Source organism: Corylus avellana, chromosome 2 (genome assembly GCF_965113065.1).
Source record: "Corylus avellana chromosome 2, dhCorAvel1.hap1.2, whole genome shotgun sequence".
Lineage (NCBI taxonomy): Eukaryota > Viridiplantae > Streptophyta > Magnoliopsida > Fagales > Betulaceae > Corylus > Corylus avellana.
Genome location: NC_142491.1, coordinates 21,774,490 through 21,799,656, shown reverse-complemented (window position 1 = coordinate 21,799,656; position 25,167 = coordinate 21,774,490). Strand labels below are relative to the sequence as shown.

The following is a 25,167-nucleotide window of genomic DNA, read 5'->3' as shown; positions in this document are numbered from 1 at the left end:
TTATTTTAAAAAGGGGGCACTTGCCTAGGAAGCGCCCTTATTCTAAAAATGGGGCGCTTGATTAGAAAGCGCCCCCTTTTTTAAATGGCGGCGCTTGCTAGGCAAGCGCCCCCGTTTAAAAACGGGGGCGCTTGCCTAGGAAGTGGCCCCATTTAAAAAAGGGGGCGCTTGCCTAGGAAGCGCCCCCATTTAAAAAAGGGAGCGTTTTTCACAACTAAGCACCCCCTTTTAAAAAGGGGGGCGCTTTGTTCCAAACGTCCCCTTTTCGAGGCGTTTTTTCGTAAAAAAACGTCTCAATCTTAAATTCTAGTCGCCATAAAAACCGACATGTCCCAAGTGCCCCTAATCAAGCGTTGCGAAATCAATAGGGACGTTTTTTTAACCAAAAATGCCCCAAATAACCATGTCACTAAACCTTGTTTTTTTTGTGGTGGAGATTTAAAAATAATATAAAGGGATAAATTATGAGGGGACACTACTCCATTAATTGACAGGGCTTTTCTTATTTCCATAGTAAAATTATTTCAAAAATCAAACCACTAAAATAAATCAAAAACAATATGCATATGCATCTTTTTAATTTGGTTCGAATTATAGAGGGAAATTATTTAATTTTTTTCTGGCCGGACTTTGAATAGTGGATAGCTGTGAAAATATGAATAAAATTATAATATTTAGAAATGTAGTTAAAATTATTACTTTCAGATGGTAATGTAGTTAATGGAAGTCACGTGGAATTAGAAAGTCATGATGTGATTTTTTTTTTTTTTTTTTTTTTTAATGCCTTGTATCAATTAAGGTTTCTTCTTTGTACACAAGGAGAAGATATGGTAAAGATATGCCTTAAAAAGAGATAGCCTCTTAATTCGCATTGTGAAGTAGGAAAAGCAAAGAGCATTCACGGCAGTTTTTTTTTTTTTTTTTTAATGTGATTCACTTTCTTAAATTTAAGGCAAATGTCAAAAAAGTCACAAAATACACCCACAATAGTCATTAAATAAGTCCTAAACATTATGATTGATATAGTAGAACTCAATGTATTGAGTTCAACTGTAGCAATTCTTATGCTTATTAAAATAAAAATAAAATTCGATTCTCTCTCCTCTCACATCACAAAAGTAAAAATATATTATTTTAATGATATAAGGATATGTTAATGGAAGCTATTGTGAAGTGTATTTAGATAGGGAAGTAAGAAATAGTTTTGATCCTCAAATTTAGAGAAAATGACAAGGAAGTTGTTGCGAATGCTTGTGTATATTAACGAGGAAGCTACTTTTTGGTTGCATATTAACTAGAAAACTTGTATACAAACTAAATAATTTAAAAACAAAGAGCTTTTTGTTGCATAATACTGCGCAAGCTATGTCCTTGTTTTTTGAAATAGCAAAGATGCAGTGTCAATCACTAATACATAATCTGACACTTCAATGCTATGAAAGCTCAGACTTGTCCTCATAAGATAAGAGAAAAAGAAAGATAAGAGCACTACCAACAGCTTCCCAACCATTTTTCCTCAATTTAAGGAATAAAACTACTTTTTGATTCCTTATAAAAAAACACTTCACCATAGATTTCCTTATTTTTTTCCTATAAGAATTAAATACTATTTTTTTTTTTTTTTATTGCAATCAAGGAGAGAAAAGAGAGAATTGTTGGGACATGTGAAGGAGATAGGAGAGAGAGAATCAGTTTTTTATAAGTTAATAATGCATTGGGCATCTACAGTGTTTCCCAATGCATTGGGAAACATTGTAGATGCCATTTGATGTTGGTTATATTTAGTGCTTCTGATGTAGGTACTTTTTTGTGGTTTTTTTGAGATTTTTCTTAAATATAGGGAAGGGAATGGATTATAGGAAGTCTGCTGCTAGTGCTTTAAGACATTTACTTTCAGAAAAAGTGTGTAGCAGGTTAATGCACTCCAACCTAAAAAATAAAATTGGTTACTATTTTAAACTCAGTCACACCTGGATAAGAGAGACTAAGAAAGAACGTGAGTTTTGGAGCTTGAGAGAACGTCGACAACTACAAGAGACCGAGATAGAATCTGGACTTTCTTACTGCATTTTCTGAATGGCAACGACAATAGCAAAATGAAGTAACTTTCAGCATTTCCAGTTAAGTTAGGGTTTTTTCTTTTTTAAGAGATGTAGAATCTAGAGTTCGTTTGTTTGACACAAAACGATGTCATTTTGATTATATATATATAATAACAATACTAGCGGTTCAATTAGATTCGACACCCGATTTCAAAGAATTCATTTTTCCTATCGACCGACCTGATGTCAGTAGGGAGATTTTGTGCTGTCTAGTGGCCGCCGGTTGTCTGTGGCGGCTCGGTGTCGGTGCGGTGATAGATGATTTGCGGCAGGCGGCAAATCTACACAGCCCTAGTTAGAATAGTTGGTAGCTAGCACAAGGTTTCTTCCAAACTTACAGGATGAATTAAACACGAGATTCTTATTTGTATTTTTAATGGATACAGATTTTCTTCAAATTGGGTTGGAGAAACTTCCTCCTATATAATCTATAAAAATGTCATGTGTTCATTTACGTGTAAGAAGTACATGCTTTTTTTTAATTGTAATGAAAAAGTTATAATAAATTTTGTTAAAAAAACATATGATTCTTACATGCAAAAGGACACGTAACATTTTTATAAACCTGGTTGGGGGAAGTTCCTCAACTCGGTTTGGATGAAAAATTTGTCTATTTTTAATAATGCGATTTATTAATTCTCATAATTTTTAATAATTGAAGGTACTCCGTTATTCATATTCAAAAGGAAAAAATACACATACTCCTATAAAACTACTATTCCATTGTCAATGCCCAAAACTACTAATTGCATAAATCACTCCCTCACTATGTGTAACGCCCTAATGAAATTAATTAACTGGTAATTGACTTCATGATTCACTTCTCAGTATTATTTCACATGAGACAAAACTCAAATACCAATCGTCAAAATATGTTACACACCACACCTAATTTTTCTAAAACATAATTAAAGGCTACATTTAACAAGGTAGATCATAAAATTTATCTCAATTATATCTTGGTGGGTGGCGCCATCGGAATCCCACATAAACTTGAGCCACACGGGATCTAGATTCGAAAAAATGATTCAAATCAAGTCTTTCACAATAACCGGATGTCTCATTGAATTTATCTTCTACTAAACTATCTCTAACAATACACGCACACATATAAGGGAAAAAGATACAAGGGTACTTTTGATGACTTAATGAGTATAAATGTATATGATGTACACGTCATTACATGGTGAACTCGGTTGTTTATAAATCACATGTAGTATTATGAAGTCACAGTTTATCATGGATGCAATAGAGATCTAGTACATCTTGTACTATGATAATCATGTTATAGTTCAATTCCATGTAGTCTACCCGAGATATTACTTATTCCTAGCAGGGTTGTTGGTGTCCCGAAGGACTTATAATACAATATCAGTGCCCCATATGTTGCATGCTATCGTCCATAATACTATAAGTCCGATCAAGTGTGACATCGGGTTGCCCACGCTACTAATAATGTACGTCATGTAGTGACCCGCTAATCAAACATGGCTGTAGCGGTCATGAACAATGAGAACTTTGTCTTGCTATTGTACTTCATATATTATCATCTCGTAAAAAATAAATAATGCAAATGATTTTATGAGTCAAGTAATTGAAGCATATTCCATTATTCTTATTTACAACATTGCTTATCTCTCCAATGAACCACATCATGCATGCTTCCAAAGTCTCGATTCCTATAACATAGTACTACGTACAAGAAGCTGAATCTTATTGCTTGGCATTCAATACATAATACTGCCTCCAATCAGCTTACTCTTAATTATATCCTGAAATGATGGATTTGGATGTTTTCAACATTGAGCTTTTGGAAATTACCGCGCTTTTTGTTAGTTATAAACTTTCCCCAGCTGTATTCTCTATATTTAGCAGGGTTTTGCTCATTTGTCCGCTCCTCCAAGGGCTTAACCAAGGTGTAGTGTGCCGGGTTGAAGAAAAATGGAATGGAGAACCTTTCGCTTTTTGGGTTTACCATCGCCATGTGCTCTACACTCTCATACTTGTCATTGCTCCAAACCTGAGTAGTATTATATATGATAATATTATAAATTTTCCATGGACTTTGCTTGTAAATGGTTGATTGGGTCTTGACTTGACAGAAAAATCTTGGCTATTATAACAAAATCTAAATGATTTATACTTCATTTGGAGAGATTGAAAATGGTACCTGAATGATAAATGTCACCAACATTGATGATATAAGAATCCACGGTGGGGTTGACCCGAATCCACTCTCCATCAGTTTTCCGCTTGACTTCTAATTCTCCAACATCATCTTGAGCAAGGATGGTTAAGGCACCAGCATCCTTGTGTTTACCAACGCCGAGCGCCAAGTGAGGGGCAAGACAAGGCAGATAAAGCTTGTTAGGTCTTTGAAAAAGCCATGGAACTTATCTCCTGGCAAGCCCAGGCTGAGAGCCACCAGTTCCATCAACTTGTAAGCTAGTTTTACCATCTCTTGAGCATATTCCTGACATGCCTCCCTGGTAAAGAGTGTTAGTTCTTGTGTTGGCTTAATTCAGTTTCAAAATGCAGATGCTACTGTTTACAGGCTTAAACATTGATATAGAATGCTCAGAATCCAATCTCCACCGTTCATAATGTAGATTCATGTGTCATGAACGTTCATGCAAAATTTCAGCTCAATCCGACCACAAACGCTCATCGATCGGAGCTGTTGATCAGGGCTGGACAACATTTCCAGAGTGCAGTGTCACCCATTGCATGCCCTGTCCGAAGAGGCCTTCCCCATGTTTGGACAGCCCATTAACCTGTCTGGACACCTCGTAAGTTTTAGGCCCAAAAACGTGATTTTAAGTGTGTTAGGTCTAGGGTTTTGTCGGGGTATATATACATCTTTATAAAGAGAGCGATTGACGAAATTTTACCATAGGTTTTGTGAGAGGCTATACTTAGAGAGAAAATCTGTGTGAGCCTAATTATTTCTCTTAGAGAATTATTGTTAGTTTCATTGAGCTTTATTGAGAAGTCTATCGGAAGGGTCCAGTAAAGGAGAATTACGTTGAAGAAAATTATGACAAAGGAGACGAGTTGTAGGCTTATCGATCTTACAGAGCCAAGATATTGCAAAGGGTTGTAAGTGTTCCTAGTGTCTGTAATCTCTGGATAATCTTTTGATAGTGATTTTCTGGGTTTGACTGCCCTGGAGAGGTTTTACTTTTAGATCGATTTTTAAAAGGTTTCCTCTTCGTCACCAAAATCCTTGTGTGGGATTGTTTATATTTTGGTGATTGTTTGTTTTGATAAATATCTGTTAATTCCACATAAACTGTGATATTTATCTGTTTAGAGTTTTTCAATTGATATCAGAGCGGGTTCACTCCATGAAGGATTGAATTCCTAAGTATGATTTTTGTATCTTGTTTAAGATGTCTCAAACCCTTAACACTGTGCCTAATTTTGATGGATCAAATTATGGCTATTGGAAGTTCCGTATGAGATTTTTCTTAAAATCTATAAACGTTTGGCATGTCATTGAATCTGGATTTAAAGCTCAAGATAAGCCGACTGCTGAATGGTCTAATGTTGAAAAACAAACTCGTATATCGAATGACAAGGCTATGAATGCTATATGCTTAGCAATTTCACAAACTGAGTTCTCCACAATTTCAAATTGTGATAGTGCCAAGGATGCATGGGAGATCCTAGTACGTATGAAGGAACTAATCTTGTTAAAACTTTAAAACTTCAAATGTTAGTTTCTCAGTTTGAGGATATTAAAATGTTAGAGGATGAGACATTCAATGAATTTTTTGGTAAACTTAGTAAAATTAGAAATTCCATGATAAATCTAGGAAAGATAGTTTCTGACACTAAGCTTATTAGAAAAGTTATGAGATCACTCCCTGAAAGATTCAAAATGAAGGTAACTGCTATTGAGTCATGCACTGATCTTAATACCATGAGAATAGAAGAGTTAGTTGGTGCTCTTCAAACTTATGAGTTTGCCTTGCCTCAACCTAGGAAAAATAAGGATATTGCCCTTAGAACTCTTAAGAAGAACTCTGATGAGTTATCTGATGAGGATTCACCAGATGATGAGGAACTTGCCTTGATAGCTAGAAGATATTTTAGTAATGAACATAGAATTTCAAAGAAATTTGGAAAACAAAAAAAAAGTACTCAGGATAGAAAAATGAAAGAGACCCACGTGGTCTAAAATGTTATGAGTGTTCTGGCTATGGTCATGTGCAAAAGGATTGTGCTAACCTCAAGAGTAATAAGCCAAAAGGTCAAAAAGCCTTCAATATTACCTTGAGTGACACTGATGAGAAAGAAACTCCTAATTATGTGGCATTTGTTGTATTCTATGATTTTGATGATTCTAATCAATCCGATGTTCAGTCTGCCTCTGGTAATGAATCAAATAGGGTTAATGATCTTCAAAACTCTTTTAACAATTTAATGGAAAAGTTTTCTATGCTTAGAAATACTAACTTGAAAATTGTTAAAGATTTTAAGAATATTGAGCTTGAAATGGATAATTTGTTGAAATCTTTGAGTGATTCACATGCTGTTTGCAATACTCTCAAATGTGAAAATCATGTGTTAATTGCTAAAAATAAATCCCTTCAAAATGATCTGATTGCATCTAGAAATCACTTGAGTAAATTCTCGAGTGAAAAGCTTGATAAAATGTTGCATATTCAAAAGCATTCTAGTGACAGATCTGGCTTAGGATTTGATAAAATTGTTTTTTTGTCTTTTAACCGTGCTTCTACTTCAAAGGTGTTTTTTGTTAAACTAGTGAAAGTAGAAGAATCTTCAAGTGAAGAAAAGCAAGCAATTGCTCCGACTCCTCAAGGTAAGAAAGGTAAGAAAATCTACATTGAGCCTTATGCATCTTACCCTATACTTAGAGTCGTACATCCTCTTAGAAAATTACCTTCTCAAAGGTTTGTCTCTACATGTCATCAGTGTGGAAAAGTGGGTCACATTCGACCTCACTGTTTTAATTTGAAACCTCATGTGCATATAAATGAAAATTCCTATTCTAAGAAAGAAAGTGAGGGTTTGGCCATAATGATGAGAGAAGTGATATCTAGGCTAGATAAGTTTGAGCAAAGTCATAAGTCTAGACCTAAGATTTCTTGAGTTTGGGTTAGGAAGGATGATATCATTCACCCCTTGAGGTAGAGTGGTGATGATCTCACCTTATGTTAGGTGAGTCACCCACATGCCTAAGATTGATTTTCTTGCATATCTTTGCATATCCTAGAGCATGTTGTTTTTTGTTTTGCATTGCATTTTTGTTTTATTTTGTTTTGAAATTGTATTTTGTTTGTGTGCATTTCTTTTGTGAAAAATAAGAAAAAGACAAAAATATTTTACTGTGGTTGTTTTTTCTTTTCTTTTCTTTATTTTGTCTTATGCACCTAGATAGTTCATTGATTTCTCATGTTGCTTTTTATGGATTTAATTCCTTGCGTCTTGGAATGTTCTTAATATGCATGAGATGAAAATTTGTGTCAATGGACTTGTTTTTGTGGTTACCTAAAGCCTGAGCTTATGTGGTACATTTTGCCTATGCTTTATCTCTTGTGCACATTTAAGCTTAAATTGAGGTTTTGTTTCACTTTATTTGTGAGGTCTGTTAGGTAACCATATGAGGTTTTTGACTAGTCATATTCTTCAAATTGACCATATGCTAGTTGAACCTAAGGCTTAAAAATTCATGCTTTCTCTTTTGTGATAAGCACCAAAAGTTTAAGGATACTTTCTCAAAGAGAAAAATAAACAAAATAGTGAAACAAATAAAATCAAAAGATCATATTCCAAAAGGAATTTATTTCACTTTGTCAAACTTGTGTAAAATGTCTTACAAAGAGAAATGTATAGGATGAGAGTGGTTAGGCTCTAGTATGATAAGGTTTGACTTTTGATTTGATATGCTTGTCAAAACTTCATGGTGGTGAAACTTTCTCCTCATTTTGTAAGTTGAATTTTTTTTTCTTTGGATAGCTTACACGCACATCACACGAGCATGGGTTGAATGAAACATTTTTCTTTGCTTGGGTTAAGCAATATGAGTTTCTTGCCATTTATAGTCTCACGTATATTTTGCATATTTGGAGCATGTTTGGGATATTCATTGTGCAATACATGAGTCATTAATGTTTATATCATGTGTGTTTATTTGACTTTTGAAGGGGAGAAACATGTTTTGTTCATTTCAAGTTTCTTGTTGTTATTAAGTCATGCATTGAGGGGGAGTTTTGTTTATGGCCTTCATAATCTGTATTAAACTTCATGCATTTTTCATTTCTATGTAATCATGTTTTTTTTTTTTTCTCGTGTTATTCCTGTTCTACAAATGCCTTGATATTTTTTTTTTTTTTTTTTTTTGTGAAGTGTTTTAGGAAACATAAAGACATTTTGTCATTTTTTGACAAAAAGGGGAAGTAAATATGGGGAGATGATGGGATTGGCTCGGCATTTTGGTTTTGTCACCGAATTGCCAAATGGAGAGTTTGTTAGTTCTTGTGTTGGCTTAATTCAGTTCCAAAATGCAGAGACTACTATTTATGGGCTCAAACATTGATATAGAATGCTCAGAATCCAATCTCCACCGTTCATAATGTAGATTCATGTGTCATGAACGTTCCTGCAAAATTTCAGCTCAATTGGACCACAAACGCCCATTGATCGGAGCTGTTGATCAAGGCTGGACATCATTTCCAGAATGCAATTTCACCCATTGCATGCCCTGTCTGGACAGGCCTTCCCCATGTCCGGATAGCATTTTCAGAAACTCTGTTTCTGCTCCTCAAGGCCCTGTCCGGACAGCCCATTAACCTGTCCGGACACCCCATAAATTTTTGGCCAAAAAACGTGATTTTAAGTGTGTTAGGTCTAGGGTTTTGTCGGGGGTATATATACATCTTTATAAAGAGAGAGATTGACGAAATTCTACCATAGGTTTTTTGAGAGGCTGTACTTAGATAGAAAATATGTGTGAGCCTAATTATTCCTCTTAGAGGATTATTGTTAGTTTCATTGAGCTTTATTGAGAAGTCTATCGGAAGGGTCCGGTAAAAGAGAATCATGTTGAAGAAGATTGTGAGCAAGGAGACGAGTTGTAGGCTTGTCGATCTTACAGAGCTAAGGTCTTGCAAAGGGTTATAAGTGTTCCTAGTGTCTATAATTTCTGGATGATCTTTTGATAGTGATTTTCTGGGTTTGGTTGCCCCGGAGAGGTTTTATTTTTAGATCGGTTTCTAAAAGGTTTCTTCTTCGTCATCAAAATCTTTGTATGAGATTGTTTATATTTTGGTGATTGTTTGCTTTGATAAATATCTGTTAATTCCGCATAAACTGTGATATTTATTTGTTTAGAGTTTTTCAAAGGGAATCCATCAAATCACATACATTTAAGTTTAATACTTGGATTAGCCTCAAAATCAGACATTTCATTATTCTTTTAATCAAAAGAAAAAACCGATTTTCTTCAAAAACATTTTTTGTTGTTGTTGGTAGTATTAATTGTATGACTGGCCACTCCTTCAAAGGGTGAAATAATACTGAGAGATTACCCTAACTCAGGTGGATAGTGAGGCCACTGATTAGTCCACTCTGTCAATTCCTTGTCATCAGGCTCATGAGAAGCCGGGATTATGGTGGGTTCCTCTATTGTAAAATCAAACACCTCCTTACAATCCCTCACATTCTTGGTGTGCTCGGTGTCATAGTAACCCAACACCTCCTTGTCGTTCCTTCTGACCTTCCTCTTCTCCTCCAGGCTCTGCGCAAAGAACTTCTTCGATGCATCCTCGATCCTCTGCCGCTTCTCCGAAGGCACCCCATGGTTGATCACCTGGAAGAATCCCACTCCTTGCATGCATTTCCTATCTCTCTAACAATGCCCTCATCGACGGCAGAAACTTCGACGTCAGAAACTTTGACGGAGGAGTGTGTAGGGATAAGAGAAAGATCGATCAATGGGATGCCTTGAGCTTCGGTGAAGGAGATTTTGGGCCTGTGTTCAGGGTCTTGGATGAAAGCTGAATCAACCTCTCCCATGGTTGGTGATTTTTGTTTGTGCAATGAGATAACGAAGAGGAATGGTAGGTTTTATAACGTGAGATTGAGTTTGCTGTACGTGTAGGTTGTGCATGTGACGTTTGCGCTTGCATGGCTAAGTTGGATATTTGGTGGAAAAGTCCGGCTTGAAATTGTTTTAGGAGATGGGTAGTAAATTTCTAATAGAGCTGCAGGGAAGCGACAAGACCGGCTTGAAATTGTTGAAAAATTGGGATTGGGTTGGGTTGAAGTGAAGAGATGGTCCGGTTCAAGCAGAGAAGATAGCTGTCGAAAACCACCTTCAACCAGTCAATCAATCAAATGCCACACAAGTCTTACACAACAACAACAACAAAGATGTGTTCAATTTGAGGATGTAGAGGACGAGACTAATAACAAGACAGCAAAAGCCAAAAGGAATTGATTAGCTGGTGTATGAGCTGGGTTACCTGGCGGCTCTTGGGGCAGAAAACTGGAAAGGGTACAGTATATTATACACATACTCCCATAAATTAAATTACCACTCTATTGTCAATGCCCCTAAACTACTAATTGTGTAAATCATTCCCTCACTTTGTGTAACGCTCCAGTTAAATTAATTAACTTGTAATTGACGTCACGATTCGTCTCCTAGTCTTATTTCACAGGAAACAAAATTCAAGAATCTCATCCTCTCTGAAGAGAGTCTGCAATGGAAGACTTTAAACTTATAACAACAGATAATTATAATGTAAACCCACAATCAATAAATGAATAGAGTGAAACTTAAAGTATCATAACATGGATAAACTCTCAAATTTCGGGGTAAAAGACTAATCATTAAAATATGTTATAGATCACATCTAATTTTTCTGAAACATAATTAAAGCATACATTTAATAAGGTGCATCATAAAAATTATTTCAATCATATCCTGGATGGTGGCGCCATTGGAATCCCACATAAACTTGAGCCACACGGGATCTAGGTCCTAAAAAATGATCAGGATCAAGTCTTTCACATTAACTGGATGCCACTCAGGATCCATCTTTTGTGAAACTATCTATAATAACACATGTACGTACATATAGGGGAAAGATACAATAGTAAGTTCAAGAACTTAGTGAGTATTAATGTATATGACGTACACATCATTATATGGTGAATTCGGTTGTTTATAAATCACATGCAACACTATGAAGTCATAGTTTATCATGAATGAAATATAGATATAATACATACTGTAATATGAAAAATCATATCATAATTCAATTTAACATAATATGAAAATCATATCATAATTCAATTTAACATAGTCTACCCGAGATTAGGGATGAAAAGACGATTACGATTAGTAATTATTGGCTAAAACTACTAACCGTAACCACCTAGCTAGGCGATTAGTAAAATCCACTAACTGCATCTAACCGCTAGGCAGTTAACCGAGGGTTAGCGGTTAGTAACTCTAATAACCACTAACTGCTTTTTCAAATAATTTTTTTTTTTATAAATTTATTAAAAAAAAAAAAAAAAAAACCAAAATGATGTCGTCTTTATGGTAATACAATAATATCATACTACATACGACATCGTTTCATGTCATATGTAGTATGATATATATATATATATATAGGCGGTTAGTAGTTTTTGCTAACCGCCTTCAAAAGTGGTTAGTTGTTAGTGCGGTAATAACCGCCCGCCTTTTCACCCCTACCTGAGATATTGTCCCTTCTCGGCAAGGTTGGTAGTGTCCTGAGGGACCTATAATACAATATCGATGCTCAAGAAATTAAACGCTACCGTCTATAACATTAATAGTTCGATCGAGTGTGACCAGGCCTCGAGTGACCCACTCTATTAATGATGTACATCCTGTAGTGACTCGCCAATCAAACATGCCTACGCCGGTCGTGAATAATCATTGGATCCAAAGCCCATATAAACATAAACTTCTTTTGACCATAGGATTAATTTTTATAGTAAGCCTATGATTGTTATCCCGCATGTACCGGTGTACCATAGTCATTGTCATACGATGCAATTAGTTTGTTTGTCTTTTACATGCATGCTTATATAAGTCTTATTAGTTTTTTTTACTCCCCTTTGTAACACTCTTTTCCCCCTTTGAATAGAAAAAAAAAAAAAAAAAAATCTCATAATTTTCATTATCTTTACCTAATCAACACATATTTTTACATAATAGAGTTCATAGTAATCCAAAATTTCATGAGAGTTATAAAGATGCACGTTTGGTACACATAAAATAATTATTCTATGCCGGAAAAATAAAAACAAGTATCCATCTATGTTTGTACTCACTTAGGTTGTATAGCTCATCCACAAACTCCTTCAAAGGTTTCATACCCTCAAAATATGAGAAAATACTTATTATTAGTTCTAAACTTGAGCTAAAACCAGCTCTAGACCTAAACATGTTCAAAACGGACTTTCTACCTAACCATCGAACGTTTGGACAGAGAGGTATGAACGTTCGGCCACAACATCGAACATCCAAACAGAGAAATTCAAACGTTTGGTGCTGGGCAGAAAACCCATTTCGAGCTAAAAAGCTACTAAGCAACTTCTAAGCAAGTCCTAAGGTCTGAACATGATTCTTAATAGAGTCCTACTGCAAATAACATCCCCATGCAAAAGAAACTACGTCTAACATTATCAAAATGTTAACTCGTGCTTAAACGAATATTAAAGCCAATAACATAACTACAAGCTTAAAACTTACAAACTAAACTATGAAAAGTATTTACACAGCATAACAACAAGGTAAGAAATAAATTACAGCAAGAGGGTTACCACCAGTAGAGCAAAACCAACAAGAACACCTCATTTTCTTTTAAAACTCACACACACACACACACACAGAATAGGGGTTTCAATGAGCAACATGGGCGAAATGAAGGCTTAAGGGTCGAAGGAGAAGGTATTTATAGGGTTGAAAAAGCTGAGGATGCTGTTTTCTCGAATTTGCAGACAGTTGAACATTCGGTGTACTATTACCTAACGATTGTAGAGTTGCAAGTCGAACGTTCGGTGGTCCAGCGTTGAATGTTCGGTAGTTCGAACGTTCAATGCTCCCTATACGAATGTTTTTTCACTAGGGTTTTGGATTGGACGTTCAGTGGTCCATGGTCGAATCCAAAAGTCAAAATTCTTATTCTTGATGAATCCTAATGAACTTGGTAGACCCATTAACCCTTCAACTTAAGCCAAACACAACCTAGTAATATCTTGGGGTACTACGCTTTTTAATTTTGGATTTTTAATGCATGAGGGTTTACGAATTCAAAATAGGTCTCTCCGTGATTTTTTCGTCAAATTTCCTAATGTCCGGTTAGTGGCATATTAGCATTTTGCCAAAATATGTCTTTAAAAGAAATGTTAAATGCATGTGTTGCTATAAACTCATGGTAGTAAATGAAACGTTGGCTCATTGTGAAAAGTCAGTAATTTCTGTACTTACTAAAATTGTGGATTCATACATCCGCATGTGGTGACCCCATAATCGCACAGATAATGTTGTTGATGCATACGACGATCCAGTAGCCATGTACTTGGGCTACTATAACTGAGGCCACAAAATGTCTGATGTGTTTTTTGTCAGACAAAAGTAGGCTACCTTTTGTACATCTTTTGTTAAGTCTATAAACTCCATTACATGTATATGGTATTGTGTCGCATATGACACTTTTGTATAACTATTCTTTTGTTATGTAATGATACAATATTAAAGTTTAAAATATAGTCAACTCTACGTGTTATTCACTGTGTAATGTTTAGATGTTTCTGTTACATGATAATGATCTCTGATATGATATAACATTCATATTCATGTTATGGGATGTAGTAATTTTTGAAGTTAGCCGGAATGCCACTAGACCACCATCTTCAATGGATATTGTTGAGGCACAAACATTGAGAACTTCTATGTCCTGCTATTGTACTTCATATATTATCATCTCGTAAAGAATAACACAAAGGATTTTATGAGACAAGCCATTGAAGCATATTCCATTATTCTTATTTACAGCATTGCTTATCTACGCAATGAACAACATCATACTTACAGCATTGTATAACATAGTACTACAAGAAGCTGAATATTATTGCTTGGCATATAATACAAAATACTGCCTCCAATGATCAGCTTACTCTTAATTAGATCCTGAAATGATAGATTTGGATATTTTCAACATTGAGCTTCTGGAAATTACTGCGCTTTCTGTTGGTTATAAACTTTCCCCAGCTGTATTCTCTGTATTTAGCAGGGTTTTGCTCATTTGTCAGCTCCTCCAAGGGCTTAACCAAGGTGTAGTGTGCCGGGTTGAAGAAAAATGGAATGGAGAACCTTTCCCTCTTTGAGTTCACCATCACCCTATGATCCACGCTCTCATACTTGTCATTGCTCCAAACCTAAGTAATATTATATTATATGATAATATTATAAATTTGCCATGGAATTTGCTTGTAAATGGTTCATTGGGTTTTTACTTGACAGAAAAATGTTGGCTATTATAGCGACATCTGAATGATATGTACTTCATTTGGAGATTGAAAGTGGTACCTGAATGATGTCACCAACATTGATGATATAAGCATCCGGGGTAGGGTTGACCCGAATCCACTCTCCATCAGTTTTCCGCTTGACTTCTAATCCTCCAACATCATCTTGAGCAAGGATGGTTAAGCCACCGCCATCCTTGTGTCGACCAACGCCAAGCGCCAAGTGAGGGGCAGGGCAAGGTGGATAGTGATTCAGGCGGATAAAGCTTGTTTGGTCTTTGAAGAAGCCATGGAACTTATCTCCTGGCAAGCCCAGGCTCAGAGCCACCAGTTCCATTAACTTGTAAGCTAGTTTTACCATCTCTTGAGCATATTCCTGGCATGCCTCCCTGGTCAAGAGAGTCCATCAAATCACATACATTTAAGTTTATTACTTGGATTGGGTCTCAAACCAAACATTTCATTGTTCTTTTAATTAAAAGAAAAAAAAAAAAAATCTTCAAAAACATCAATATTTTTTTGGTAGTAGTATTAATTATAACGATAAATGCAAAATTAGTCAGTGTGGTTGGTGTAAATTACAAATTGCTCATTGCGGTATAAAAAAAAAAAATTAGAAGTCCCCAAGATAGGCACAAATAACAATTTATAATTCTATGCAGTTAAATTCCGTCAATACATTTTACGGATTCTGTTAATGTGCCACGTCATCAACACCAATGAAATGATGGCATGTGTCATCTTATGTGGCTCAATCTAAGTAGTTTATTTTGAATAATTGACATGGATCTTTAGAGCTGTAGGCCCATGAATTGGGAACCTCAACCCCTTAAGAGTGCTTCTCACCATGGACAAGATATCAAATGATAGGAAAGTATGATGAGTACTGTTGGCATGCAGAAGTGATGCAAATATTTCATCACTATTATATTTTACTATTATCTCAATAAAGATGAGGGTATATTAGCATGGTGGGTACTGTTGGAACAAGGGATGCGAATTTCTTCACCAAAAAGATAAGTACTTTAACCACATCAATGAAAAAAATCACCTTTTTATTGTACTATTGCCTCAATAAATCTTGCAAAGTGCTAACAAAGCCAAAAAAAATACACTTCTAAAACAAAGAAGCCAGGCTAGCTCTTAGTACTAAATTTATACTCATCACAATTCACAAATATATCGATGTTTTTTGCCCAGCCATATGTTAATTGAAAAGTTCAAAATCGTTGAGCTGTTCACCACATTTGAAGAAAACAACACATTTGTCTTTCACAAGTCAATTAAATTTACTATTTTCTAACCGTTTCATGATCTAATAAAATATGAGACTAGAGATTTCAAAACTTGTCATCTCCATTAATCATATTCTATTTCAATTAAAAATTTAAATTTAAAATTTTCTATTACCTTGATATATGAACAACGAATACAAGAAGCAACAAATTCTATTGTGAATTATGTCTAAAGATTTGAGAAGAATCCACAAGATCGTGTTAAATTACCTTAACTCAGTTGGGTAATCAGGCCACTGATTAGTCCACTCTGTCACTTCCTTGTCATCAGGCTCATGAGAAGCCGGGATTATGGTGGGTTCCTCTATTGTAAAATCAAACACCTCCTTCCAGTCCCTGACATTCTTGGTGTGCTCGGTGTCATAGTAACCCAACACCTCCTTGTCGTTCCTTCTAACCTTCCTCTTCTCCTCCAGGCTCTGCGCAAAGAACTTCCTCGACGCATCCTCGATCCTCTGGCGCTTCTCCAAAGGCACCCCATGGTTGATCACCTGGAAGAAACCCCACTCCTTGCATGCATCTCCTATCTCTCTAACAACGCCCTCGTCGACGGCAGAAACTTTGTCGGAGGATTGTGGGGAGATAGGAGAAAGATCGATCAATGGGATGCCTTGAGCTTCGGTGAAGGCGATTTTGGGCCTGTGTTCAGGGTCTTGGATGAAAGCTGGATCAACCTCTCCCATGGTTGTTGATTTTTGTCTGTGCACGGAGATAACAAAGAGATGGGTTTCTTTTATCCTTTTTTTTTTTTTGGTCTCCCGTACGAAGAGGAGGAATGGTAGGTTTTATAACGTCATTGAACCTGGACGGGTTTTTGGCATTGTACGAGGAGATGGTACCTATGTTACTTTGTTCATTGAATGGTTCTGTTTTTTTAAGGTTGTGTGACGTTTGCGCTTTCATGGCTAAGTTGTTTGATACTTGGATATTTGGTGGTAAAGTCTAGGAGAATTGTATTTAAAAGAAGATACGAATTTTAATTGGAGTTCTTATTTGAAAAATGTTTATAATATATATCACAGTACTATTTATCTTTTGTAACGAAGACCTTTTGATTTAATCGGTTAAGCAAAATTTTTGGCTCAAGGGTCTTTCTCTCGAAGGTATTCTCATCAAGTATGTGGTTTGAATTATTTTGAGTGTAAATAATTTCATACGTACAGTCACGCCTATCCGTTCCGGGTAAAATGGACGTTTTACACGGGTTTAAGATTAGCCCAACATAAATGGATACACAAAGTAATCCGACCTTAATTTTCATCTAAAAAAAATTAAATGGCGTGATGAAATTATATACATAACATTATTTATTTTTTAGCCCATTAGTTGGCAGTTCATCAACATGAATGATGAGACGTGGACAAAATTACACAAGGAAACAAAGAGGTGGGTTCTTAGTGTAAAGGTATCCTGTTTAAATTAGAGTGGCAATAGAATGAAGGAATGAGCACCTTGGAATGAATTTCATAGTCTTTTCACTTTCTCTTCTCAATAATTCATTCCTGATCGCCGCCAAGAACTGTAGAAGACAAAGGCATAACAACAATGTTGGGCCTAGCTATGGACCACCCTCCCTCAGACCATTCACCTTGTGATTGTCAAAATAACAAAAATGTTATTTTTGACTACTCCTGTAACAAAAAAATACCAAAAAAAACCCAAAAAAAAAAAAAAAAAAAACTTTGACTAAAGATTTGACTAGTTTCAACAGTGCTCAACAAGAGGTAAGTTAAATTAATTAAAAAAAAAGGGGGGAGGGGGGGTGAGGAAATACATTTTATTCCTTGAACTATTCATTAATTTGCATTTTTAACTCAAATATTTAAAAAGTAATACTTTACTCCCCCAAAAACTTCCAAATTGTTGCAATTCGACCATTCTGATTTTTTATTTATTTATTTTTTTTTAAAATACCTCAATCCCAAGTTAAAAAATAAAATAAAATAAAATAAAAATTAAGGAGTGGCCGGCCACCCCAGTTGGGCCTGGGGTGGCTTCGACCACTTCAGACAGGCCACCCCTTAATTTAAAATTTTATTTTTTAAATTTTTTATTTTTTTAACTTGGGATGAGAGCATTTTGGGAAAAAAAAAATCACAATGGTCGAATTGTAACAATTTAAAGGGATAACTTCAGAAAACCCCCCTGAAGTTCCAGCCGATTTGAAAAGACCCCCCTGAATTTCCAAAACTCTCATTTAAGCCCTCTGAACTTCCATTTTCTCTCACTTTGGACCCCTTTAACATTAAACTACGTCGTTTTGAATGTTTTATACCCATTTTACCCTTCCCCAAAACTACGTCGTTTTGTGTCCTAAAATTACCCAGCCTAAAACGACGTCGTTTTAGGCATTAATTTTTATTTTTTTAAAAAAAGAAAAAATTAAAAATTTTAAAAAAAAAATTTTTTTTAAAAAAAAAAAAAAAAAAGAAAAAAACTGGGGTGGCTGAAGCCACCCCCTTGGCCAAAATGGGGTGGCCGAACCACCCCATTTTTGGCCAAGGGGGTGGCAGAGCCACCCCCTGGACGGTCTGGGGGTGGCCGGACCACCCCCTTGGCCATGGGGGTGGTCCGGCCACCCCCAAAAGGATTAAAAAAAAAAAAAAAAAAAAAAAAAAAAAAAAAAAAAAAAAACGGGGGGGCGGGGGGGTGCATATGGGGTGGCCGGACCACCCCCAAGGGGCTGGGGGTGGTTTCGGCCACCCCATACGGCCGGTATGGGGTGGCCGAAACCACCCCAGCCCCTTGGGGGTGGTCCGGCCACCCCCAAAAACACCCCATCCCTTTTTTTTTTTTTTTTTTTTTGGGGCCAAGGAGGTGGCCGGACCACCCCCTTGGCCATGGGGGTGGCTCGACCACCCCCAGATCGGCCAGGGGGTGGCTGAAGCCACCCCGTTTTTTTTTTTTTTTTTTTTTTTTTAATTTTATTTTTTATTATATATATATTTTACTTTTTTTAATTAAAAAAAAAAAATTATGCTTAAAACGACGTCGTTTTGGGCTGGATATGTGTTGTGATTTTAGGACACAAAACGACATAGTTTTGAGGAAGGGTAAAATGGGTATAAAACATCCAAAACGACGTAGTTTAATGTTAAAGGGGTCCAAAGTGAGAGAAAACCAAAGTTCAGGGGGTCTAAGTGAGAGCTTTGGAAATTCAGGGGGGTCTTTTCAAATCGGCTGGAACTTCAGGGGGGTTTTCTGAAGTTATCCCCAATTTAAAAGTTTGATGGGGTAAAGTGTTACTTTTTAAAGTGTATTTTTCCCAAAAAAAATAAAAAATAAAAAAAATCAATATTATTCTTTTTTTTTTTTTTTGTATAATGATGAAAATAAATAAATAAAGAATATTATAAATGCAATAGTAAAAATTAATAGCTAAAATGTTGAATTGAATGTAAATGCTTTAGAAAAGTTGGTAGCTAAAAAAATTAAAAAATAAAAAAAAAATAGTTTTTTAGCTAAATTTTAGTTGAGCATTTGCTGAAATCAATGTGAATACTAGGGAGGCTAGGAGGATAAAACATCTTTTTGGACTCTTTCTAGTTTCTACAGTAGGATTAACCAAATTAGCTAACAAGCTAATGACCTTATTTGCCAATCAATGTTCTCCCCTCAACATTGTTTATGCACCATTTTCCAAAATAAATCAACATCAAAAATATATATATATATATATATATATATATATATATAACATCATTTACTTTTTATTACTATTCAAATAAAAAGATCATTACAAAATAAATTTTTTTTACTTTTCAATACAAAAAATTCAAAGCTTTATATCATATCAATCATTTTTAGCTACAGTAATAAAAGCAAAAATGCTTTGCCAAACAAGGTCATCTTGAAGTTTATGGACTGTCTGGTCTAAAAAATTGGCACGAGGGACAAGTTGGTTTAGGACATTAGCATTGAGTTGTGCAAAATTTCTCTAAATTTAATTTAAAAATCGACTTTAGTTGATTTAGCTAGCCACTTTTCAAAACCATTAAACATCAAACTTTCTAAAGATTTCTCTACTTTAACTAAATATTCATTTTTATTTCTTTTACTTTATCTAACTAGTATCTCATGCCTTGTTTGCTCCCATCTTCTCCATCTAAGTTCAATCTTCTAAAGCCCTCTTGGAACGAGGCCTTCCTTTCATCAGGGTCGCCTTTTATATTTTTCTACTGGTTTTTGTTACGGACTTTAAAGCTGCATCTGCATGGCTTCCACCCTCAGATCTGGTTGTGCTCTTACCACTTTCAACCATTAGCAACCATTTTCTCTTCATTTCCCCCCGACTTCTTTCCTTATAAATAAACCCAACTCCAAAGAAACCATTATTTTGCTTTCTCTTCTTATTTCATTTTCCTGCTTTCATGTTTGATTTCTTTAACAACTACCTTTTATTAGTTATTTTTCTTCTAATGGGGAGGACCATGAGATTGAGAGAGCTTGCTCTCAAGGTATTAGCGATGTAGAAGATGCTGAAACCAGGTTGAGTGGTGGGAGCATGAAGCCATGAAGTTAAATTTAACATTGGATGTGAAGAGTATGTTAAATGGGAAAATGGACTCTCTTCATTTCAAATGAAATGGGAGAGGAGCCATTTAGCGAAAAAAGTGTAAAATTTGAGACAAGACTACCCTCATCTTTTAAGAGAAGGACAATTATGTCCCACCATTTTGCTGGTTCCTCTCCATTTCATTTGAAATGGAGATGATCCGTTTCCGTTAAATTGCATGTTTTATGAGTTTTGTTAATATTTTAAAGAAAAACTAAAAGTAAAGAGCTCAATGTAAATGCTATTACTTACAGCCCTCCAACATCATCTTAAGCAATGACAAAAAAATAGCTTTTGGAGGTGGCTGCATTGGGTTTCTTTCTCCACCTTCCTCTGTTCATCTTTTTGTCGCTCATGAACGCACTCGTGGATCCCGCGCGCCGATAGAGGACTTCATATGCCATTTCCCCACCTCTTTTACTGTCATGTTGTTGTTTGTTGGGCTTTTTTGTCCCTTTTTTGCCTCCTCCATTAATTGTACATTTGTTGTTGTTTTATTGTCTTTGTGTTTCCATGATTTGCTTTTATTTTCCTGTTGTTTCTCTTGGGTTTGGCTCTTAATGATATTGTGGTTTGAATTTGTTGTGGAGACTTAGGCCTCGTTTGGTTCGCGGATTGTCTAGTCCATTGGAAAAGGATTAGCTACCACTGGGATTAGCTACCACTGGGAATGGATTAACTAGTCATATTCCTTTGTTTGGTTGTAACGCTGGAATAGACTACCTAATCTCATTCTTTCGTTTGGTACAATGCAATATGTTGATGAATAGAATCGTATTATGATCTTATTTTTTAAAATACCCTTATAATATAAATACAATTTACAATTTATATTATTAAGGACTTTCATTCTTTTCTTTTTATTGAAAGATAAACAATTTTACTATAATTTTTTTTTTTTAGTTATGTCATGTATATATAATTTTATATATATATACACGCTTGAACAGGTATGAATAACCTGTGTTCAAGCGTGTGTGTGTATATATATATACACGCTTGAACACAGGTTGTACGCTTGAACAACCTGTGTTCAAGCGTGTGTATATATATATATATATATGTACGCTTGAACAACCTGTGTTCAAGCGTGTATATATATATATACGCTTGAACACAGGTTGTACGCTTGAACACAGGTTATATATATATAACTGAATTAAAAATCAAACTGAGAAAGTATAGAGAAAGAGAGATGGAGAAACAGAATAAAAAAAAAAAAAATAAACCCTAAACAAAATCAAAGAGAAACGATACAGAGAATCAAAAGAAATAAAAAAAAAAAAAAAAAAAAAAAACTCAGAAACGTTTTGGGTATATATATATATACACGCTTGAACACAGGTTATATATATATATATATATATATATATATATATATATATATATATATATATATATATATATAACTGAATTAAAAATCAAACTGAGAAAGTATAGAGAAAGAGAGATGCAGAAACAGAATTAAAAAAAAAAAAAAAAAAAAACCCTAAACAGAATCAAAGAGAAACGATACAGAGAATCAAAAAAAAAAAAAAAAAAAAAAAAAAAAAAACGCTACAGAGAAAAAAAAAAATCAAGAAACAGAGAGATAATGAAATAACCAAGAAACAAAGAAGAAAAATCGAAGAGAAGAGAGGAGGAGAGAGATACATTGCGCAGAGAAGAGAGATCGTTGCTCTTTGAGAGATGGAGATCGTTTTGTAGAGTCTCCTTGAGAGACGTGGGTGCTAGAAGGGTGGGGTTTTTGTGGGCAATTCACACGATAATTTTAATCTCACAGGAAAGGATTAGCTAAGCCACTCGTTTTTTAGTGGCTTAGCTAATCCTGTGTGTATAGGATTAGTAATCCCATGGGAATAGATTATTCCCAGGAATAGAGTGTTACCAAACAAAGGACTAGCTATACCTAGTGTTAGCTAGTCCAATCCAAGGGTCTAATCCGCGAACCAAACGGGGCCTTATGCTACCGAAAATAGTACTCCCTCTTCATCGAATCTTGTTTCCGATTTTGACCGTGCATTTCCAGTTTTAGCTTCGGACTGGTGTTTGTTGCAATTTTCTAGTTAGAGTTCATATAAGTCTGCCCTTATTTGTGCCCCCTTTTGCTTTGATGCCCTAATATGTATTTTAACTTACTCTTGTTTAACTTTTGCAGTGTTTTCCTCCTAACAATTAGTATTAGAATCATGGTGAGCTTCAATTGATGTTGATACGAGTGCCTTGATTGGACTCTGGTAAAAAAATGTGGTCTTCAATGTAGCGGAAACCAACAATTGACAAAGAAATTTGTTGTGAGTACACTTGTGAGGTTTGTGTCTCACATTAAACAAATATAAAAAGAATGAGCGCCAATATACCTAAGTTAAATAAGGATAAGAAAAGTTCAAAAAGAAAGCAAAGTACATGATGAAAGAAAGTCTTGTGCAATATTTCAGAAGCCTGTCTTTTTATTAGCATGTCGCAATTTCAAGAGGCTAAAGGAGCCCATTATTGCTACTAGATACATAAACATCACATTATTACCACAATAATAAATGCTATTTAGTAAACTGCTATACTACTGTCGTACAATTAAGATGACGCAGCAATAAAATCAGCCTTTAATTTTTCTTTTCTACAAGCTCTTGTTAATCTAAACGCTCATTTTCACTACCACATCATCTCAGTTGTATTATAATCATATAACAATCTACTATATAGTGTTACTGTTACCACAATTAATCTTATAGTACTCTAAAATGCGAAATTTGGATGTTCTCCACATCGAGCTTCTTGAAATCACTGCGGTTTCTAGTGGCGAAAAACTTTCCCCAGTTGTATTCCCTGTACTTGGCAGGGCTCTGCTCATTTAGTAGCTCCTCCAGAGGCTTCACAATGGTATAGTGGGATGGGAAGAAGAAGAATGGAATTGAAAACCTTTCCTTCGTAGAATTGACCACCACCCTGTGCTCCACACTCTCATACTTGTCATTGCTCCAAACCTGTAAAAACATGCCCATTATCTCACTATTTGTTCAACTCTAAAGGAATTTGGACCAAAAGAGAAGGGAGGGGAAAAGGGGGGAGGTCCCCTTGCTGCAGATATTTGGTATGTCATCAATGTCAATCTCTTCTATAAGCACAATCATTTTGTACTGATGGCTCAATTTTTGCATAAGGATGGCGGCATACATGATGTTGGACGACATTCATACCCTTTTTCATTAGTAATTAGCTTAAATTTTTGGAATAAGCGAAGATTTAACATGTTATCAAAGATAGATGTCATGATTTTGAACCTTAATTCCATAATTACTTTCCATTTTAGTTATATATTTCACGTGTTGGGCATTAATAATAAGTAGTGATTTAATAAGAATGTCTGACGTTCATATTACCTGAAACATATCACCAACATTAATGATATAGGCATCAGGGGTAGGTGTCACCGGAATCCACTCTCCGTCTGATTTCCGCCTAACTTCTAACCCTCCAACATCATCCTGGGCAAGGATGGTTAAGGCACCGGCATCCTTGTGGTGGCCAACACCAAGAGCTAGGTGGGGGAAAGGGCACGGTGGATAGTGGTTGAGACGGAGAATGCTGGTTTGGTCTTTGAAGTAGCCATTCAAACGATTAGCTGGTAAGCCTAAACTCAGGGAAATAAGTTCCAGCAACTTGTAAGCCAGTTTTTCCACTTCTCGTGCGTACTCCTCACATGCTTCCCTAGAAAATTTCATTTTAAAGAGAGAATCTAATAAAATGAAGTCTTACATCAAATACCAACACTATCTATTGATTAGGTAAAATTCAATTATACTGCAAACAAGCTAGTTGATTCATGCAATTCATAAAAAAATAAAAAATAAAAAATAAAAAACTAGTAATCTCCTATTTCAAAGTAAAGGCCTCTGTTTTTTGGATTTGACTTAAGTAGTAATAATAATAATAATAATAAAAAACAGAGAAAATGTTTCTAGTGAACAAGACCTTGAAAAAAGTGGACAAATTAGCTATAAATTACCTGAAATCGGCCGGGAACAGGGGCCACTGATTGGTCAAAATCCTCAACTCCTTGTCATCAGGTTCATGCGACGCCGGAATCTGTGTCGGATCTTGGACCAAATAATCAAAAACCTCCTTCCAGTCCCTCACGTTTTTAGTGTGCTCGCTTTCGTAGTATCCCATCGCGTTCACCTCGTCCCGCTTCACCTTCCTCTTCTCCTCCAACGGCCCATCAAAGAATTTCTTCGCCACCGCCTCCACTTTTCTACGCAGCTCCGCCGGAACCCCGTGGTTCACCACTTGGAAGAATCCCCATTTCTCGCACGAGCTGCCGACATCGGAAATAACTTGTTGGGTGTTTTTGTGATGGGGGTTGAGGAAGTCGGAGAGGTCGATGACGGGGATTTCATCAACCACCTCGACGGGTTTGAGCTTCGGCCTGTGCTCGGCGGCTTGGACGAACGCTGGGTCTACCTCTCCCATGGCTGTTATTCTTAAGACAAGAGAGGGTGGAGAAATGTAAGCGGCTAAATATATGCAGAAGAACGCAACTATTTGTGTTGTTTTCGTAATCATGTACGTCTTTTTTTTTGGTTTTTTGGTAAGTAGAAAAGGCTTAGTTGGATACGTGGAGACAGTGTTTGACACGTCATTGTCTACCTGTCCCATGGCTGTGATTGAAAGACAA

At 35.8% G+C, this 25,167-nt stretch overlaps 2 protein-coding genes and 1 pseudogene across 2 annotated transcripts; all 3 read right to left on the bottom strand.

Moving 5' to 3' along the window:
• Positions 1-3,867: 3,867 nt before the first annotated feature.
• Positions 3,868-10,145, bottom strand: LOC132183260 (fe(II)/2-oxoglutarate-dependent dioxygenase 4-like; annotated as a pseudogene).
• Positions 10,146-14,062: 3,917 nt separating this feature from the next.
• Positions 14,063-16,676, bottom strand: LOC132183250 (fe(II)/2-oxoglutarate-dependent dioxygenase 4). The gene is made up of 3 exons (XM_059596656.2): positions 16,148-16,676; positions 14,704-15,031; positions 14,063-14,552 (listed from the first exon to the last, which is right to left on the bottom strand). Exons 1-3 carry the CDS (start codon positions 16,618-16,620, stop codon positions 14,298-14,300), a joined length of 1,056 nt encoding a protein of 351 aa, XP_059452639.1. The 5' UTR covers positions 16,621-16,676; the 3' UTR covers positions 14,063-14,297.
• A 6,246-nt stretch (positions 16,677-22,922) lies between these two features.
• Positions 22,923-25,024, bottom strand: LOC132187043 (protein DMR6-LIKE OXYGENASE 2). Its single transcript, XM_059601200.2, has 3 exons — positions 24,499-25,024; positions 23,873-24,200; positions 22,923-23,476 (listed from the first exon to the last, which is right to left on the bottom strand). Exons 1-3 carry the CDS (start codon positions 24,960-24,962, stop codon positions 23,219-23,221), a joined length of 1,050 nt encoding a protein of 349 aa, XP_059457183.2. The 5' UTR covers positions 24,963-25,024; the 3' UTR covers positions 22,923-23,218.
• Positions 25,025-25,167: the final 143 nt, after the last annotated feature.

Coding starts and splice junctions, on each gene's coding strand:
- LOC132183250 (XM_059596656.2), bottom strand. CDS start 16,620: ATGGGAGAGGTTGATCCAGCTTTCATCCAAGACCCTGAACACAGGCCC. Junction 15,032..16,147: donor GATTACCCAACTGAGTTAAG/GTAATTTAACAC, acceptor TCTCTTGACCAG/GGAGGCATGCCAGGAATATG. Junction 14,553..14,703: donor ATGTTGGTGACATCATTCAG/GTACCACTTTCA, acceptor AATATTACTTAG/GTTTGGAGCAATGACAAGTA.
- LOC132187043 (XM_059601200.2), bottom strand. CDS start 24,962: ATGGGAGAGGTAGACCCAGCGTTCGTCCAAGCCGCCGAGCACAGGCCG. Junction 24,201..24,498: donor CTGTTCCCGGCCGATTTCAG/GTAATTTATAGC, acceptor GAAATTTTCTAG/GGAAGCATGTGAGGAGTACG. Junction 23,477..23,872: donor ATGTTGGTGATATGTTTCAG/GTAATATGAACG, acceptor ATGTTTTTACAG/GTTTGGAGCAATGACAAGTA.